General features: G+C 35.4%; 3 protein-coding genes and 1 pseudogene across 7 annotated transcripts; all 4 read right to left on the bottom strand.

The window, feature by feature from the left end:
- Window positions 1-33: 33 nt before the first annotated feature.
- LOC143625195 (NADH dehydrogenase [ubiquinone] 1 alpha subcomplex subunit 6-like) lies at window positions 34-1,939 on the bottom strand. Its single transcript, XM_077095624.1, has 2 exons — window positions 1,662-1,939; window positions 34-509 (listed from the first exon to the last, which is right to left on the bottom strand). The coding sequence occupies exons 1-2, from the start codon at window positions 1,878-1,880 to the stop codon at window positions 324-326; spliced, it is 405 nt and encodes a 134-aa protein (XP_076951739.1). The 5' UTR covers window positions 1,881-1,939; the 3' UTR covers window positions 34-323.
- Window positions 1,940-3,705: 1,766 nt separating this feature from the next.
- LOC143625047 (peptidyl-prolyl cis-trans isomerase CYP22-like) lies at window positions 3,706-5,681 on the bottom strand (annotated as a pseudogene). The gene is made up of 7 exons (XR_013152208.1): window positions 5,672-5,681; window positions 4,666-4,870; window positions 4,358-4,445; window positions 4,175-4,267; window positions 4,075-4,107; window positions 3,933-3,989; window positions 3,706-3,849 (listed from the first exon to the last, which is right to left on the bottom strand). The product of XR_013152208.1 is annotated as a peptidyl-prolyl cis-trans isomerase CYP22-like (transcript).
- Window positions 5,682-6,021: 340 nt separating this feature from the next.
- On the bottom strand, window positions 6,022-11,150 carry LOC143625192 (uncharacterized). 4 transcript variants are annotated; one of them, XM_077095619.1, is made up of 5 exons: window positions 11,120-11,150; window positions 10,223-10,583; window positions 8,243-9,535; window positions 6,862-7,506; window positions 6,022-6,269 (listed from the first exon to the last, which is right to left on the bottom strand). In XM_077095619.1, the coding sequence occupies exons 2-5, from the start codon at window positions 10,579-10,581 to the stop codon at window positions 6,248-6,250; spliced, it is 2,319 nt and encodes a 772-aa protein (XP_076951734.1). In that variant the 5' UTR covers window positions 10,582-10,583; window positions 11,120-11,150; the 3' UTR covers window positions 6,022-6,247. The 4 variants fall into 4 exon arrangements, with proteins under 4 accessions (XP_076951734.1, XP_076951735.1, XP_076951733.1 ...); XM_077095620.1 differs by lacking the exon at window positions 11,120-11,150 and adding an exon at window positions 10,703-10,888; XM_077095618.1 differs by lacking the exon at window positions 11,120-11,150 and having other exon boundaries at window positions 10,223-10,694.
- Window positions 11,151-14,316: 3,166 nt separating this feature from the next.
- LOC143625193 (two-component response regulator ORR3-like) lies at window positions 14,317-16,388 on the bottom strand. Its single transcript, XM_077095622.1, has 5 exons — window positions 16,148-16,388; window positions 15,994-16,079; window positions 15,203-15,280; window positions 14,920-14,990; window positions 14,317-14,825 (listed from the first exon to the last, which is right to left on the bottom strand). The coding sequence occupies exons 1-5, from the start codon at window positions 16,254-16,256 to the stop codon at window positions 14,552-14,554; spliced, it is 618 nt and encodes a 205-aa protein (XP_076951737.1). The 5' UTR covers window positions 16,257-16,388; the 3' UTR covers window positions 14,317-14,551.
- Window positions 16,389-16,706: the final 318 nt, after the last annotated feature.

Genomic DNA, 16,706 nt, shown 5'->3' with positions numbered 1-16,706 from the left:
GTGAGTCTAAAATTAAGTTTTAACATTTAGCAATAACCAAATCTTAGAAACATCAGCCAATCTCGGGCTTAGAAAAACTCAGGCTTACTTGAGCCAAAACACACTTTTCGAACATAAGACCAAACAACGAATCACTACTAGTAATATTGAACAATCGTTGCAAACATCAAGTTACCAGACTTTTGGTACAGCAAACAAGAAAGAACATGTTTTTAATATCCAACAACATTCAGAGAAGGATGTTATTCATACAGGCAAAGCAAGAACCCTGTCCAATAACATATTTATTGGCGAAACAGTAGGCGGGACCAACCAAAAACATTTCAAAAGTAGTTGGTTTTGTAGAAATTTTTAAGAAAGTTGGAGACATTCTCATCCTTGTTAGCAGCATCTTGAACAAGACCTTGATTACCAACCACATACTGTCCAATTATATGGTGTCGTTGCTTTGCATGCTCTGTTACGTTGCTCAGCTCTTCTATTGCCTTGAAAAGCAGCATATCAATCACCTGCAATGATAATTCAGACATTAGACTATTTGAGGTCAAGTTAAAAAGAAGCTTATGACTTCTTGGAGTGAAAAACATCCCCTAAACTTTACAATAAAATGCCTTTAAGCCTAAGCTTCAAAACTACTGGTTTCTGGATACAAACTGGTGACATAACTCCTATTTGCTATAGTTTTTAATTAATTAATAACAAATGACTGAAACCTCCAAATGCTTTCATCAAATTCATATCTTACAGCTTAAACTCGTGAGTTCTGGCTCTGTAAATATGCCCAACAACCACTTCCTTATGACTCAAGTGTACACATTATGGTTTTTGTCAAATTTTCATTATTTAACTATTTTTTCAAGTCATCAATTGATACTCACTAATCAACAACTCACTTATTTTTTATCCCATTGATTTTTTTTGTTGATTAGTTGCAATAAAACCCAATAAGCGCTCCTAAGTTGCTAAGAAAAAGAACGGAATTACTGATATGGTTTTTGTCAAATTTTCATCATTTAACTTCTCAACTCCAAATCTCAGTTGATATACATATAATTGCAAAAGAATTTCGACGGGTGACTTAATATCTCAAAGTGGGTTGTGATGTATTTGAGACATTGAAGAATATCAAAAAAGAAATTGATAGAACAAATATTAATCTCAAAATGGTTTTCATAGTCTGCAGCCCTAAAACATACATAAATGACAGGTAGCATATTATCAATTTCTTGTCTACATTCATACCCCAAAACACACATGCCCATATCATTCATTATATTAAGTTCATATAAACCTAATTGCAAATAGCAGCTATCAAGAACAATCAGCTTAACAATAAATGAATCTGCCCCTAAAAGTGCAGCCTAACCAATACGCGAAAATGAAAAATGAGACGCGTGGCGTCACAAATTTATTATTATTTAACTAATTTTTACTCCCATAAACTTCTAAATGAATGATTCTAAGAAAAAGTTAAAGCCTATTGTTACATAACTTTTTTTCAACATACAACACAGTGCAGCTTATAAAGCTTAATGAATCTCCAACAGTATATAAAATCAAAGATCACCAATCTACAATTCAATCAACAACAGTGTATAAAATCAATAAACCCCCAAATTTAACATCCTCGATATGAAATATTAAAAAAATATATATACAACAGAAATGAAATTAGGGTTAGTGATATGGGCGTTCTTACGGATTTCAGCGGCGATGGTGGAGCGAAGCTGCGATGGGCTAACAACATCGTAGAGATTGTATATATCCATGATTGAAGGAATGGATCTGCAAGCTGCACGGAAGAAATCGAAGGTTCGATGTCTGGCTTCCTGCAAATTGGCTGAGTTTGGTGCCACCTTCACTCTCATTGCAAACGCCATTTCGTTGACTGTCTCTTTGACCGTCGATTCGTCACTCCGGCCACAGAATATACGCAGGAAGGAGGATTATTATGTGATATGGCCGATTGATTTGCTTCCGATCGATCCTTATATATTTTACCTATACGACTCATTGTTTTGCATTTTTGCTTACTCAATTGTTTAGCCAAGTTATGCTAGACTTTGGATCAGGATGCTCTCTACAAGTAATTTCTTCATCCGCAAGTAGAGCTGCATAAACCGGGTATTTTATATGAACCGGAAACAGGTATGGTTAACAAAGTCAAAATCGGGTCGGGTAGGAACGGGGCCGGGTGTAGTCGGGTATTTGACTGGGTTTTTTGGGTAGGGTCGCATCGGGTTTTGACCAGGTAAAGGTGGAACCGGTTTCGTCGGGTTCGGTTTCGGGTACATGGAAGGAATCCAATACCAGGTCGTGCACGCGGGTTAGGTACGGGTAGGAACTGGTTCCGGGTTGGGTACAACAGGTCAGGTCCAGAACCGGTTATTTTGTGCACCTCTATCCACTCGGATAGAGGTATGGTCTGCTTACATCTCATCCTTCTCGGATCCTACTAATAGTTTTGCTATGTGTGAGATTTTACTAGCTATGGTTGTTGCTGCTGCATTAGTCATTGTTTAGATGTGTTTTAAAAAATATTTGTAACTCGATATCCTAACTAATGGTGTTTTAGTGCAGTAAAGTTGATTTTGATTTATGATTTTTATTTTTGTGCCATTGTTAATCGGTGAGATGGATAGCTAAATATCTCGTTTTATGTCGATTGTACTTCGAAGAACCAATTCCAACAATCAACTTACTACACATCTTGAGTAACAACTATACCCTTAAAAATAGTCACCATATGTGTCTGACAAGCTATTGTCATGTTCATGGTGAACGATTAAGAAAAAGTGGCGCCTTTGGTTTTAGGTTGTGGTGCCTCAAGTAGGTTATTGAAGATTGGTGACCACTTCATGCATGGATAACATGCATATGTGTAATGCATTTGTGATCATGATAATCGTATTGAACATGATAGTAATAAGGTGTTTTGATCTCGTTTGGCAAATGGACATATTTATAGTTGAGAAGGTTTTGATCCTTAATTGTTGGCATGCTCACTCATATATATAACTTTCAAGATTTTCAATTTCGTAAGGTAACATTTCACTTAATCATCAACATTTTCACTATGAACGATATAAACTCCAGCCACATTGTGACACCTACAACCATTGTTTGTCTCCACTCATCAGATGGTCACCTACACCACCTAACAATGGTTTGTTTGTCTCCACTTATCAAATGATCACCTACACCACCTAACAATTGTTGTCGACATTTTGATCACGATAACCACTATGATTTATGGTATGGTATTATCAATCTTTAATTCTGTAAAATGGCATGCACACATTATGATGACATGGTTAGTAGTTAGTACATCCAGAGTAATTCATGATGATTGATCAGATGATGAGTTTGCCATACCCTAGATTGATCAAATGAATTTCGTTACTTATGGATGATTGGCAAAGTAAATTTTGTATGGTAAAAGAGGCTGATAACACCAATGTATGACCAACCATAAGTAAAAAACTGAAAGAAACATCAAAGGGATATTAGCAGTTAGCATCCCATCCCGATCCCTAGGTTCAAACTGACAATGCTTTGATAATACCAATTACCGAAGTCAATATCTCAAACCAAGAAACAAAGTAGCCAAGAGGATACAACACCCATAAGGCTCGTTAGCAATGTTACATGACTATGTTTATGTTTTTTTTATGCTTTGCAAATCATGGATCATGATGATATCAAACAGATAGATGCAAACACAAGCGTGCTCATGATCACATCTCACCACATTCAGCAATAATGCAGGGCAGTTTAGGGCGGTTGTTCGGTCCAGTGGCCACATTCTCAAATCTTCCTCACCACCAAAAGCCCATCACCAAGAACTCTCTGCATCATCACCAGTCACATTAGAATATAACAAATCCAGAATATTCAACTTTAAAAGAAATTAACTTTTGATATAAGCATACCCCAAACACCACGTGCTTATTGTCGAGCCAATCACACTTGGCACAAGTGATAAAAAACTGAAACGGAAAACAAAACATATTATTATGTTATAAGAAGCAAATGGCATATTCTGTTTGTAACGAGTAACAAAAACTGAAGTACCTGACAGCCGTTGGTATTTGGTCCACTGTTGGCCTGCAAAGATTAAAAACGTGTAAGCCTCAAACATACAATGTGGATAACTTAAGCACAAGACGCATACCATAGACAAAAGACCGGGTCCAGTATGCTTGGCAACGAAATTTTCATCCTCAAACTTACTTCCATATATGGATACACATCCACTACCATCTCCCTGCCAAGAAAAGTGAGACTCGTATAGTGAGAGTTGTTTAACAAAATGAAATGCACAGAAAAGCATGTCATCGAATGAAAAGAACTCAACCTTGAGAAAATCACCAGCTTGTATCATGAAATCCTTGATGATCATATGGAACTGGCATCCCTTGTATCCAACAGGGAGTCCAGCTTTTCTGCAGAGCATCGGATAGATAACGAAATAGCAAATCAGCACAACAGTTGAGAACATACAGTAAATACAAATGCTATAACATGAATTGGCTTTTAGTTATCCCTTTTTTGTATAATATAAGCCATATTGTGATAAAAGAGTAATAAGAGTGAGATCTAAGCCCTAACACAAAAGAAGTAAATAATTAAGAAATGGAAAGGCTAAGCTAAAAGTGGAATTGCCTACAGAACTGGCGGAAGTTCTCGGCGGTTTTGGGAGCGATGTCGGCGAAGAGCTCCATCTTAAAACGGCCGGCCGGGATGGTGCCGATGGTAACGTCGAAGAAGACGATAGGGTTTTTAGGATTCTCTGGTGCCACTCTACCAGTCCAGTCGCCATCTCTGCTTCTGCTTCGTTCCTCGTGCAAAACCCTCTCGATGAGTGGGTCTGAGATTATTAATTAATAAAGACAGCAAATTCTGTATTGGTACTATTACCGAACATCCATCTCTACCGAATCGATACCAAGGTTTAAAGTTTTCGGCACTGGTACGGTACCGCTATTTCCCGAATTTTACCTTAAATGCCAGTAGCGGTACCGAATGTACCAAACTGAACATTTCGGTACCGGCTCATCCCTAGATTATCATATGTTTTCTTTAAAGTGGGTTTAATGAATTTTTAAAATCAATTTTCAAAAGTGTTTTAACTTAGGTAATTTTTCACCTAAATCATGTTATTAAATCATCAAATCAAGACTCATCGGTTATTGTGTTTTCTTGAGAGATAGCTTAATAGCCTATTATCTTGGTCATTTAAGCGCCTAACCATATGTCGTTCCGGTGCCTCTACTATTTAGTGGGATAATGTTAGCATTGTCACTCTACACGTCCACTAACTCAATGTAGCATTAATGCACCAAATACATTGAGATTGACATACAATTTTGTTCGGGAAAAAGTGACGGTGGGTCAATTTTCCGTTCTTCATGTTCCACCAACTACTCAATATGCTATCTTATTCACCAACGGGTTGCCGTCATCTACATTTATAGAGTTTCGCACCAGTTTGAATTTCCGTCTTCCTCTTGTTTCAAACTGCAAGGATGCATTAGAGTGTACATTATGGTTAAGTCCATTAAGGGTTAAGCCCTCTAGGACATTGTATAAGGGTCTTCCTATGGAGGCTAGTGATGGTATAGCACCGTACCGCCTAGCACCAATATTGAATATGCATAAATTCATATACCCAATACCATATTGTTCTATTTTGACATCATTCCTATTTAGTACTGTATCCGATCTTTTACCTATAATCAATCAACAAATTAAACAAAAACTCAAAACATGTTCAACAAATTGATCGAGAACAAGTAATGCACGAGGAAAGTGACATCAAATCCATCTTCATAGACAAACCCGACCCGGGTTTCATAAACTAAATCGAAAGTAAGAACCAACGTCGATGCAAAAACAATCAAAATATTGCAGCTTAACATACATTATCATAATACCAAAACAAACATAAGCATACTAAACAAATAATGTCAATAAAAAAAGGCAAGTACTAGAACTGTGCATACAAAAACAGAAAGCTAAAAACCTCCCTACAAACAGAGTCAATAATTATGCAGCAACATCCATATCCATATCCCAAACTAAACTGATCTCTAACAATACCAAAAACAAAGCCTGCTTGCAAATGAAACTAGTATTCAGACATTAACATTTGACAGAAAACAAGAATCCTAAATTGAATCACGATTTGACGCATGCCCCCCTTTTATTATCTTTGACAAATGCAGCACTCATGGATCGATTCACATTATGCTGCTTCATTGAACTCCCTGAAATAGGAAAAAAAAAGGAAAAAGAGGTGAAAGTTTAGTTATTAATGGGTTGATTCACGTTATGCTGCATCATTTCAAGCGGGTCAAACAAGCAAAATAACAATATAACTTTAAAACAGGTCTTAAAACTCTAAAATCACCCAAAATGTGTGCATAAAACTCACTAAATCATATTTGTAGGAGTTAATTACACAAAAGTCCATGTGGTCTGGCAAAGCTCAAAAGTTACACCCTTGACTCCTATCTTTAAAAGGTTACATGCTTTTGTGGTATTCAATTTGTAATAGATTTCGGTTCTAACACTAGCGTCCGTTAGAAATAGTTTTTTTAAATTTATATAAACGGCTGATTTACCCTTTTAGTTAAAGCGTTTTATAATAGTTGCTTAAGCTAAAAGGTAAAATAGTCATTTTTCATCAATTTTTTTTAACAGAAGTTAGTGTCAAACATGCGACATTTTTATAGCTAGACCAAAAGGTGTAACTTTTGCCAAACCAAAGTGACTATGCAGTCAACTCTTTGTATACTTGATATACAAATCTTCATAATAATAATAATAATTAAGTCAAAAGTTACAGAAAACACCTACTTGCAAGATCTTTTATTGTGACCAAGCCCTTTACACTTGCCACATTGGAGTTGTCTTTTAAGAAAGTCAGACGGTCCGATCCTACCGGCTGAAACCTTCCTAATCTTGGTCCTACCAGGTGTGCGCATAGTGGGTGGCGGGGTCACAAGAACCGCACCATCTTCCAGTTCACTATCCATTAACCGTTCAACATTCGGTATCGGGTGAATCGAGTCAGCATAGGTCAAATGGTACATCTCAACATGAAAGTACCTAGAACAATGGTCATACGGGCTCCTCCCATATGATTCCAAAACCGCAATAGCATGACAACAAGGCAGACCCGTAAGCAACCACCCTTTGCAACTACAATCCCAATTCTCAATATCAACTATATCAATCATTTCACCATATCTAACCTCGAATTTGCTCCCGTGTGACCTCAGTATTTGAACCGATCGGGCTTTTATTATTTCATTCTTTAGCTTTTCTTCCATAGAGGGTGTTAACCGAGTCATCCACTGACTCGACTCAACTCGTCGTGTGTATATCAATTGCATCATCTTTCCCCTCAACTCATCAATCATCTGGGTTATAGGCAACTCGTTTGCTTCCGAGACCCATGAGTAAAAAAGCTGACCGAAATTAGACGTCATATGGTTATACCTTGTAAAAGAAAAAGAAACTGGAATTAATATCTGAACGTTGTTACAATAGAGGAAACCCTCATCATATAGAAAACCATAAACTAGAAACCCTAAATAAACCTGATTAAAACACAACTAAACCCCAATTAAAACTATATAGGCGGGTTGGGGACGCTCAACATATAGAAAAGCAGAAACGCGCCTAGATAAACCTAACTTGGGCTTGTCGGTAGGGGTGTAAACGAGCTGAGCCAAACACGAGCTACACAAGGCTCAAGCTCAGTTTCTCGCCCGAACTCTATGTCTAAAGCTTGAGCTCGGCTCATAAGAGTAGTTTTCTCAGGCTCAGCTCGATTATTATATAATATATATTACTTAATTTATACATCTTTAGAACTATTTTTATTATATATAACATAACATATATTATTTAGTTATTTTTATCATAAGTTTATATATAATAACTATACCTATAATTAACATAAAAAGTTACACAACTAGTAGGCTCATGAGCCAGCTCAAGCTTGATAAGTGAAGCTCGTGGCTAATTTTAGGCCCGAGTTCCTTTAAGCTTGGCTCGATTCAAGCTTCTAGCAGGCCGATACGAGTAGCTCATGAGTGAGCTTGGCTCATTTACACCCATACTCATATAGTAAACACAGCTAAACCCTAATAACAACTAAGCTAGAAAAACCTAACTTGGGCCCGTGAACTAAACCCTAATACTAACCAGTAACTAATCATAATAAACATACCTCAACCCGCCAAAGAAAGCATTAGCCCAGTGTTCGGGCTCACTTCTTATAACCCAATTGTAAGCTTCAGGCGAGATGGCTTTAATGTCTTCGGTACACTTCTCGAATGCCTCTAGTTTTGGCGCGTTTGCAGCTGCATAAAGATCTTCAACCATGAGGCGTCTAGCATCGTGTGAAAACTGACCTTTCAAATCTTTATTAAGCTTTTCAGCTAAATACCCGAGGCAATACGCATGATAACAATCCCCACCAAATATTTCCCGTAACGACTCCCGTATACCCTTTTGAAAATCCGCCACAAACGTGATTTGACCGGGGGACCCTGGGGGCGAGACCATTGGTTTAAGTTGGGTCAGAAACCAATGCCAGTTATCATCATTCTCTTCATCAACAACCGCAAAAGCCACTGGAAACGCCCCATCATCACCATCAGCCGCAGTTGCAGTCAACAACATGCCTTGGTACCGCGAGTTTAACGGTGTACCATCGAGAAACAGAAGCGGTCGACACCCTTGTAAAAAACCAGATACCGAAGCGTGAAAACAGACAAACAAACGGTGAAAGCTCGAATCCTCTTTAGTATTAAAACTAGCAAGACTCCCGGGATTCGTTTCCATTATTTTTTCACAAAAGAACGGTAATTCGCTATATGCATCTTTATACGAACCCAAAAGTTGCTCTCTTGCGTACTCTTTAGCCCGCCTCGCTTGTGAATAATTCAAATCGATTCCATAATCGCGCTTAAGCTCGGTAGCAATGTCTTTAGGCTTAATCTTGGGAGATTCTTTAACTTTTTCTTTAATTAAGTTCCCGACCCAACTTCGTTTAGCTCGAAAGGGGGTTTTTGACGTAACTTCTTGGCAGTTGTGAAGGGGCCTCATAGTTTTAATACAAACTAATTGAGTGGTGGAAAGCTTTGAAGCATGAATACGCCACGGACACCTTTCGGCTTTGCATTTAACGGTGACGCGTTGATTCTCGTTTTTCTTGTACACGAAATTAAACGCGTGTGCAATTGAGTACTTCCTTAAAGCCTCACGAAATTCAGCTAAAGAATGGAATCTTTGTCCCACACCGGTTATAATATTCTCCCATTGTTTTGCAGCTATGCGTTCGTCATTATCAGCTACAACCATCGGGAACGGGTTTGATGATATTGGAACCGCAGCAGGAGTGATCTCGTTTGTTGACTCGATGTCAACATGCGGTTCGGCTAGAGCCACTGCATTAGTTAGAGTAGGCGCAGCTTGTACAACCGCAGTTGTTTCCACAGTTGGTGTTGTCTTTTGTGGCCTGCGCAATAGCAAACAATCTCGATATTATTTTTGAATATAGATATTATATTTCTAGTATTGCATAATTAGAGTTCGTCTATAGCGTGCGGGTCTGAGTTAGTTTTCTTTAAAGTTTGTTTCTGGTTTATTTCCTGCATCAATTGAGGGTAGGCCTGTACGAACAGAATGTTCAGTGAACCGTTCGCTTATTTTTACTTAACAATATACAAACATGAACACATGCCTCGTCTGTTCGATTGTGCTCATTTTAGGATCGTTTGTTAATATATTCATTAAAAATTTTAGACCCATTACAATTTAGTCTAGTTTTAAAAATTTTTAGGCCCAACACATTGTTGACTTGTTTACATTTACTTTTAATTTGTTGTAGCTCAATTATGTTAGTTCATTTACGTTCATGAACTGTTCGTTTATACTGTTAACGAACGAACATAAAGAAACACGGACACATTCAATTTCTTAACCGAACAAACACGAACAAGAAAACCACATCGTTTTATTGTTTGTGCTTAATAAAGTTATACGAATGAACACAAACATGCTCTTTTCATGTTCGTTCAGTTTGTTTACAGGCCTACTTGAGGGTTCCCCTCTAGTCTAATTGCACACATTTCAGTTAACATGCAATTACTTTCACAATTATTAACTTCAGAATGCAATAATCTAATCACGTGACTAAACTTACCTACGAGCAGGCTGCTTTTTCTTGGTGTTTTTACCAGGAGGGGCTTCTTTCATAATAAAGACCTCGAGCTGATCAGCTTCCTTATAATAATTCACCATTCGTTGAAAGTCCTTATCTTTAGACACAGTAATAAGATTCTTTTTGTTCCCAGGCAAGAAGTATTTGATAATCATCGCGTCTACAGTCAAATCAATAGTTTCAGCAATTTCTTGTTTGAATCCACTCAGCTGCATATTCTCATCGAGATCAACAGCATACGCTTCACCGCCACTATAGTTCAAAGACCCGTCATCATGAGTCTCAAAATCGCCACCGTATTGGCAAATCGCTATCATCTTCTTTGATGGAACCATTGCCATCTCTGTAACACCATAAAAATCAAACCTTTATAGAAAAATACAAGATTTATAAACCAATTCCATAAGTATAATTCAACTTTCACAAATCTTTTTCTCAAAAAATTAAAAATAACCCTACAACAAATCTGTAATAAGTGACTCATATTCAGTCTTAAATTTCTGTTACAGGTTACTGATGAATAAAAACAAAATTGGTCAGAATCAACATGTAAAGCTGCTGTTATTATTATCTATTTCAAGCTGAACAGCCCATCTGACCAAAATTAACATTGACCATATCAGTAAACTGTTCAAAATCAATTGAAACTAATCAAATCTGAAAACCCTTTTACAGATAATCAATTACACGACCCAAAAAAAAAAGTCAAACCCTAGAAATCTACAACCCAGAAAAAACCCAAATCGGTAACGTGGAAATTGATCGAGGTGAAATCGAGCTCTAAGGGTGTCATGGAAACAAGGCAATTGGGTGTTTAAGGGCTTTGATGATTGGGGGTTAAAGATGATAAAAGATAGAAGAGGAAGTAAAGAGACATACCTGGTAAAGATTAGGGTAGAAATAGGAAAGTAAATTGCAGGGGTTGAGAAGAGGAAGCGATAAAGAATTGGGGGAGAGACAGAAAAAGGGTTAGAGAAAGAGGGAGGAAGATGGGCTCATCTCTTGAAGCTTAGGGGCTGCTGCAATACAATATTTAGGTCATTCATTCATCTTTTGATTTTATCTCCTCTCATTCTTTTATAACTTTTATATTATTATTATTATTTTTTTATATTGTTTTCTCTCTTTTTCTAAAAAGGTTTTAAACAAAGACTAGTGTTTATCTGTTCGGCTTATTCGACTTTGTGGGGCTAATTAAGATTAAGCCAAAATTGTAATTTGAATGAATTAGATGGCCACTTAGTAAGATATGGTTTTAAATGATTTCGATTTGATTTTAAATGGTTTTGGTTTGATTTTTTTAATTTAGTTAGCTAGAAATGGAATAATGAAGATTCGCATTCTAGAACGCGAATTATTTAGAGTGCATAAGATGAGTATAAGTTTTCTACCAGCTAATAGTTTCTTTTGACATATATTAGTTGAGTGGTTGCATCACATAACTATTTTATTTATATGTATTATGGTTATTTTATTTAAAAAAATGAATTAATAACATTGCTAAATGAAAACAAAGATAGAAGTATCACGTATTTTTATTTTATCGATGAAAAATTTCACATGATTCATCTGTATTTACCTTTATATATTTGAATTAAAATTTAGCTGAAAAAGTTATATTTATATGACTAATTTGACTTGAAGTAGAACATTTTAACACTTAAGATGCTTGTTATGTTAGGATAATAGGGTAAATTAGAGGTTATTGTCACAACTTTTAAAGTCCAATTAGCTGTACTTATAAATAGCAAGTCTTTTCTCTTTTGCTAAGAAGAAAGTATTTACAAAATTTTAATACTTTATTATAACTTACTTTCTTTACCGAGGCTAACTTTGATATTAAAACGACACATGTTACTCATCCTCCTTTGTTTTATATGGTTTTGCAAAGGAGACTTCCATTGATTTCACTTAGGAATATATGGATATGTTCAAGGAAGATTAGCTCGTCCCTATCAAGAGACAAAAACGACAATAAAATACATTACGTCCTCTAAAGTTCAATTTTATTGAACGCCATAGTTAACGGCAGCACTCGTGGGCTAACTTCGCTTCAACCAAGAGATCAAAAATCAAAGTAAACAACTTCAGTCAGTTCTATAAGTACTAATGAGAACAACATAAAATGAGCAACATGAAGAAATTATAGAAAGGAATAATTTAGAGACTATGGCTAAGTTGGTGCTCTTTTAGTAAGAAAGTTCATATTGTTAAAAAAGAAGGGCATGTTTAACAAAAGAACCAAATATCAAAAGCCATGGGCTGATGGGCATAAAGATTTAAATCTAAGTCAACTTGAGCCATCTACTTTTGAGTTTTGAGCACTATAACTGCAACAAGATTGGACATATAACTTGTAACTAATATATTTAATAGTAACATCCTAACTTTTGGTGTAATATTATATTTGAAATGGTCATTATGAATATAAAGGATGAAATTCCTATTTAGTTTTGTTTGTTGGGCATTTTTTTTTTAATTCTTATGTTAACAAGTGACTGAAAAAGTCAACAAGTCAAATGATGCACGGGGCTCAAACACAATATGAGTAGCGGGTGAGGGACATGTGATTGTTCGTTTTTCTTTCTTTAATATTGGTTATAGTTATATATAACCAATCGTGTCACTCTATTTACTCTATTTCATGCCATAATCACATTTAACAAAGAGTTGTGTATGAGGCGTATGTCGACTTAGGATCCATTCAAGTGGAAAACTTAAGCTAAATTTCGGAACTGATGAAAGGCAATTGATTTTAGGTTTAATTCCCAATTTCTTAGGGTTAGGACTGATCATCGACTTCTCCTTCTAATTATCCATGATACTTAGTGTTATACTTGAGTTTAAGTGGGTAATGCTGTTAAGACACACTTAAAATCGATTCTTGAACCCAAATATGGAATTCATTTATATAAATATTGTGAGTTATAAATAAGTTACTTGGAACAATTTTTAAATAAAAAGCTTATTCTTTTATAAAATCTATATCTCCTATATAATGAAACGAATTCTTACACATAAACGGTACTATTTGACAGTTCATAAGACCACTTTTATTGTTGACCCAATGTTGCTTAGGTTGCCATGTGGATTTAAAAGAAAAAGTAAAATCAATTAATTTTAACAACCTTTCACAACGTAGGTTGGTGCCACAACCTAGGTTGCAACCTTCTTTTTTTCTTTTCTAGCAATTTATTTAACATATAATTTGATTTTTATTTAATGATTTATAAAATTTAACATTTTTTAAAAATATATAAGAACACAATATTGTTTACTTATGTTTTTTTAGGACATTCCGACATAAATTTTATAAAAATACAGCTTAAAAAACGTTTATTGGTTCATAAACTTACTATTTAAAAATATTTATATATTTTATAGGATCACAAACATATCTGTTTAATAAAACAGTTAGTTTAGGTTGGGTTGTGAATGAAAGTGAACATTTAGATTAAGTAAGGTTGTGTATGTAGAAGAGAGAGAAAGTGTTTTTTTTATTGAAAGGTTGGGTTAATTGGGTTGTGAATGTAAATCAAGCTAGGATGGGCAAATGGTACCGAGTACCAGTACCGAACCAATTACTTTTAGCACCAGTTCGGTACCCACTTTTGTAGGTTTCAGTATTGGTACGGCACCGGTATTTTACCGAAATTTTGGCCTTTGGTGCCGGTACCATACCGAATAATTTCGGTATCGGTACAGCGGTACCCATGTTTATCTATTTCGGTATCTATATTTTCATTATATCTATTATCATGTTTGCAAGAGTTTTCAAGACTAATTTATGGGTATTTCAAACTTTCATCTTTGAAGTAACTGCGTCCAGTGTTACAACAATCATCGTCGTGATAATTAAATTTATACATATATAAGGGTTCATTTTTACTAGTCACACAGATCATCCAAATTTACACGACCCTATCTTGAGTGAATCTAACTTAATTAAATGACTTGATAACACAAAATATGTATCTGCATGAATCATAAGACTTCAAGTATAAAGCACCATATAAATGCTTTAAATATGAACACAATTATGAGATTATTTTGTTTTCCATGTGATTGAAAGCAGCAGTAGCACGTAGAAATCTTACAGTGTCATGATGTTTTTCTAGAGCCCGACAAGAGCGCAAAGCAAAAGAAATGACAAAACAAACGAATAACGAATAGAAGATTTGAAGTTCAAACGATGAGTTTTACCAATATCTTTTATGATAAGTTGTACAACCATGATTGTTCAAATATAAAACATATTCATCAACTTCATGGAACCGTATCTTCTAACTTGAGCATCTTATGATGACAATGCTAGCAAGATTGATCCTTAGTAACCCTCTGCGCTTGTTCATCTTCAACGGACCGTGCTTCCACATCATCACTAGCATTATCATTATTATTATCCTTACCAGAATCATTATTAGTATCAATATCATTGGACCCTGCGTCGGATTTGTCATTTGAAGCACACTGTTCCTCATCAGCTGTCTTCCTCTCGTTCTTCGACAAATAAGGTTTCAGCTTGTCAACATCTGACAATCGAACCGGTTTGAGGAAAAACTCTTCAGCACCTTCTTCTAAGCATCTGACAAAAAACCAAGTTCGTGATGAGTGCCAAAATGACTAAAATACCCTATCACAACAATATGGAAATAGTTTGTATGCAAATCTTTAATCACCTATTTATCCTTGCTGGGATATTATCAGAAGACATGATCACAACTGGTATGTCTTTCAATGATTTTGATTCCTGCAAGTACCATAAACATTTATCAGTTAGTTCATGTTCAAAGGTTGACCAAAACCGGGTCAAGTCAACCCTCCCAAAACCCGAGCCTTGGTGCATTTAGATCAGTCAACAAGATTTACTCAAATGGAAACATGATCTACATCATCTACTAAAGATCTTTGAATTATACAAACTTTTTACACAAACAGTAAATAAACAAGATCGAATCTCACCTTGATCTTCCTTAAAAGTTCAAAACCAGTCATCCCAGGCATACAATAATCTGTGATGACCAAATTCACCTCCACTTCCTGGATTAATTCAAGATCATAACAAAAATGATATAAGGCCTATGTAACAGATTCAAAACTGGTAAAAAATCAGAAAAAGAGTTCATTTTTACTTTTGAAGTCAACCCTAGACTTAAAATTCAAACATGATACAGATTTTTTTATGTTTTTTTTGCCAAATTTTCATATTTCGAAGTGAGATTAACAATTTTTCCAACACAAGAAACTAAATCTTGAAGATTTTACAGATCAATGAACTATAATCATTTGAACATTAAAAGTCACATATTAACTTGACTAATTCTAGATTTAAGGTAAAGATTCATACGGCTCATGTACAAGAACATGAAACTAAGATCATGAACTTTAACAAAAACAGAGAAAAGGAAAATTCAAAATCAACAAAAAATCAGAAAAATAATTCATTTTGACTTTTGGGAGTCAACCCTAGGCTTCAAATTCAAACATAATACAAAATTCTTTTAGTTTTTTTTTAACAAATTTTCATATTCCTAAGTGGCTATCAATTTTTCCAACACAAAAAACTAAATCTTGCAGATTTTCAAGATCAATGAACTTTAATAATTAAAACATTTAAAGCCACATGTTGACTTGACTTCTTCACTTATTCAAGATTAAAACTAAAGATTCAAACAACTCATACACAAGAACATGAAAAAAGTTTAAAAAATCATAAACATCAACAAGAAACAGAAATCAAAGAGCATTCAAACCGGATTTGGGGAAAAAGATGGAAACTTTTCACAATCTTGCAGACCCAAAAACTCCAAAGCCTTAGTCCCAGAATCCACAGCAGTAACTGCAACAAGAAAATCACAAAAATGAACAATCTTTAACCATACCCACTTCATAAATACAAGATCTTACCATTGTAAGACAAGGTTTTGAGCAGACGCTCAATCAGCTTCCTGTCAATATTGCTGTCATCAACAGCAAGAACATGAAGAGGGGTGTCTGAGATTGCCATCACACCCATTTTTGAATTGAAATTGAGGGTGAAGATGAAGAATTGGGTGAATATAAAAAGGACCCATTTGATTTCGTGGAGGTGTGATTCGGAGATTTTGACAGTTTGGAAAAGAAGATCCGACCGGATATGATATTCCGAATCCTTCAGGATCTTTTTTTATTTTTATTTTTATTTTTATTTTATTACAGCATGGAGAACAAGCTATCAACTTTCAAATCTTATTATTGTATTATTTCCTTCTGTTTTTAGTCAAATTTCATGTATCCACCTCAAATCAACCTTTTTTTTTATAAAACTTTTTACCATAAAAGTTTATAAACATGAAATATTTCTGGATTAAAAGAAAATCATGGTTGTTTATGGTCTGATTCGTCTTTTTAGGTTGAATCGTCGTTTGTCAACTAACTTACTAAACATGGTGTGTCAGTCACCCAGTTGAGTGTTGAGACGGTCGGG

This window comes from Bidens hawaiensis, unplaced genomic scaffold (assembly GCF_021521415.1).
Source record: "Bidens hawaiensis isolate Kalapana, Puna unplaced genomic scaffold, B.hawaiensis_p1.1 tig00004020_1, whole genome shotgun sequence".
Lineage (NCBI taxonomy): Eukaryota > Viridiplantae > Streptophyta > Magnoliopsida > Asterales > Asteraceae > Bidens > Bidens hawaiensis.
The sequence above is the reverse complement of the archived record's forward strand: the minus strand, read 5'-3'. Positions and strand labels throughout refer to the sequence as shown.

What these genes read in the sequence shown, in the direction of transcription:
- LOC143625195 (XM_077095624.1), bottom strand. Translation starts at nt 1,880, where the DNA reads ATGGCGTTTGCAATGAGAGTGAAGGTGGCACCAAACTCAGCCAATTTG. An exon ending in CTAACCCTAATTTCATTTCT is followed by an intron (nt 510 to 1,661) that starts GTTGTATATATA and finishes TTATCATTGCAG; the next exon opens with GTGATTGATATGCTGCTTTT.
- LOC143625192 (XM_077095619.1), bottom strand. Translation starts at nt 10,581, where the DNA reads ATGGCAATGGTTCCATCAAAGAAGATGATAGCGATTTGCCAATACGGT. An exon ending in AAAAAGCAGCCTGCTCGTAG is followed by an intron (nt 9,536 to 10,222) that starts GTAAGTTTAGTC and finishes GCTATTGCGCAG; the next exon opens with GCCACAAAAGACAACACCAA. An exon ending in GCTTTCTTTGGCGGGTTGAG is followed by an intron (nt 7,507 to 8,242) that starts GTATGTTTATTA and finishes TTCTTTTACAAG; the next exon opens with GTATAACCATATGACGTCTA.
- LOC143625193 (XM_077095622.1), bottom strand. Translation starts at nt 16,256, where the DNA reads ATGGGTGTGATGGCAATCTCAGACACCCCTCTTCATGTTCTTGCTGTT. An exon ending in CATCTTTTTCCCCAAATCCG is followed by an intron (nt 15,281 to 15,993) that starts GTTTGAATGCTC and finishes GAATTAATCCAG; the next exon opens with GAAGTGGAGGTGAATTTGGT. An exon ending in AACTTTTAAGGAAGATCAAG is followed by an intron (nt 14,991 to 15,202) that starts GTGAGATTCGAT and finishes TGGTACTTGCAG; the next exon opens with GAATCAAAATCATTGAAAGA.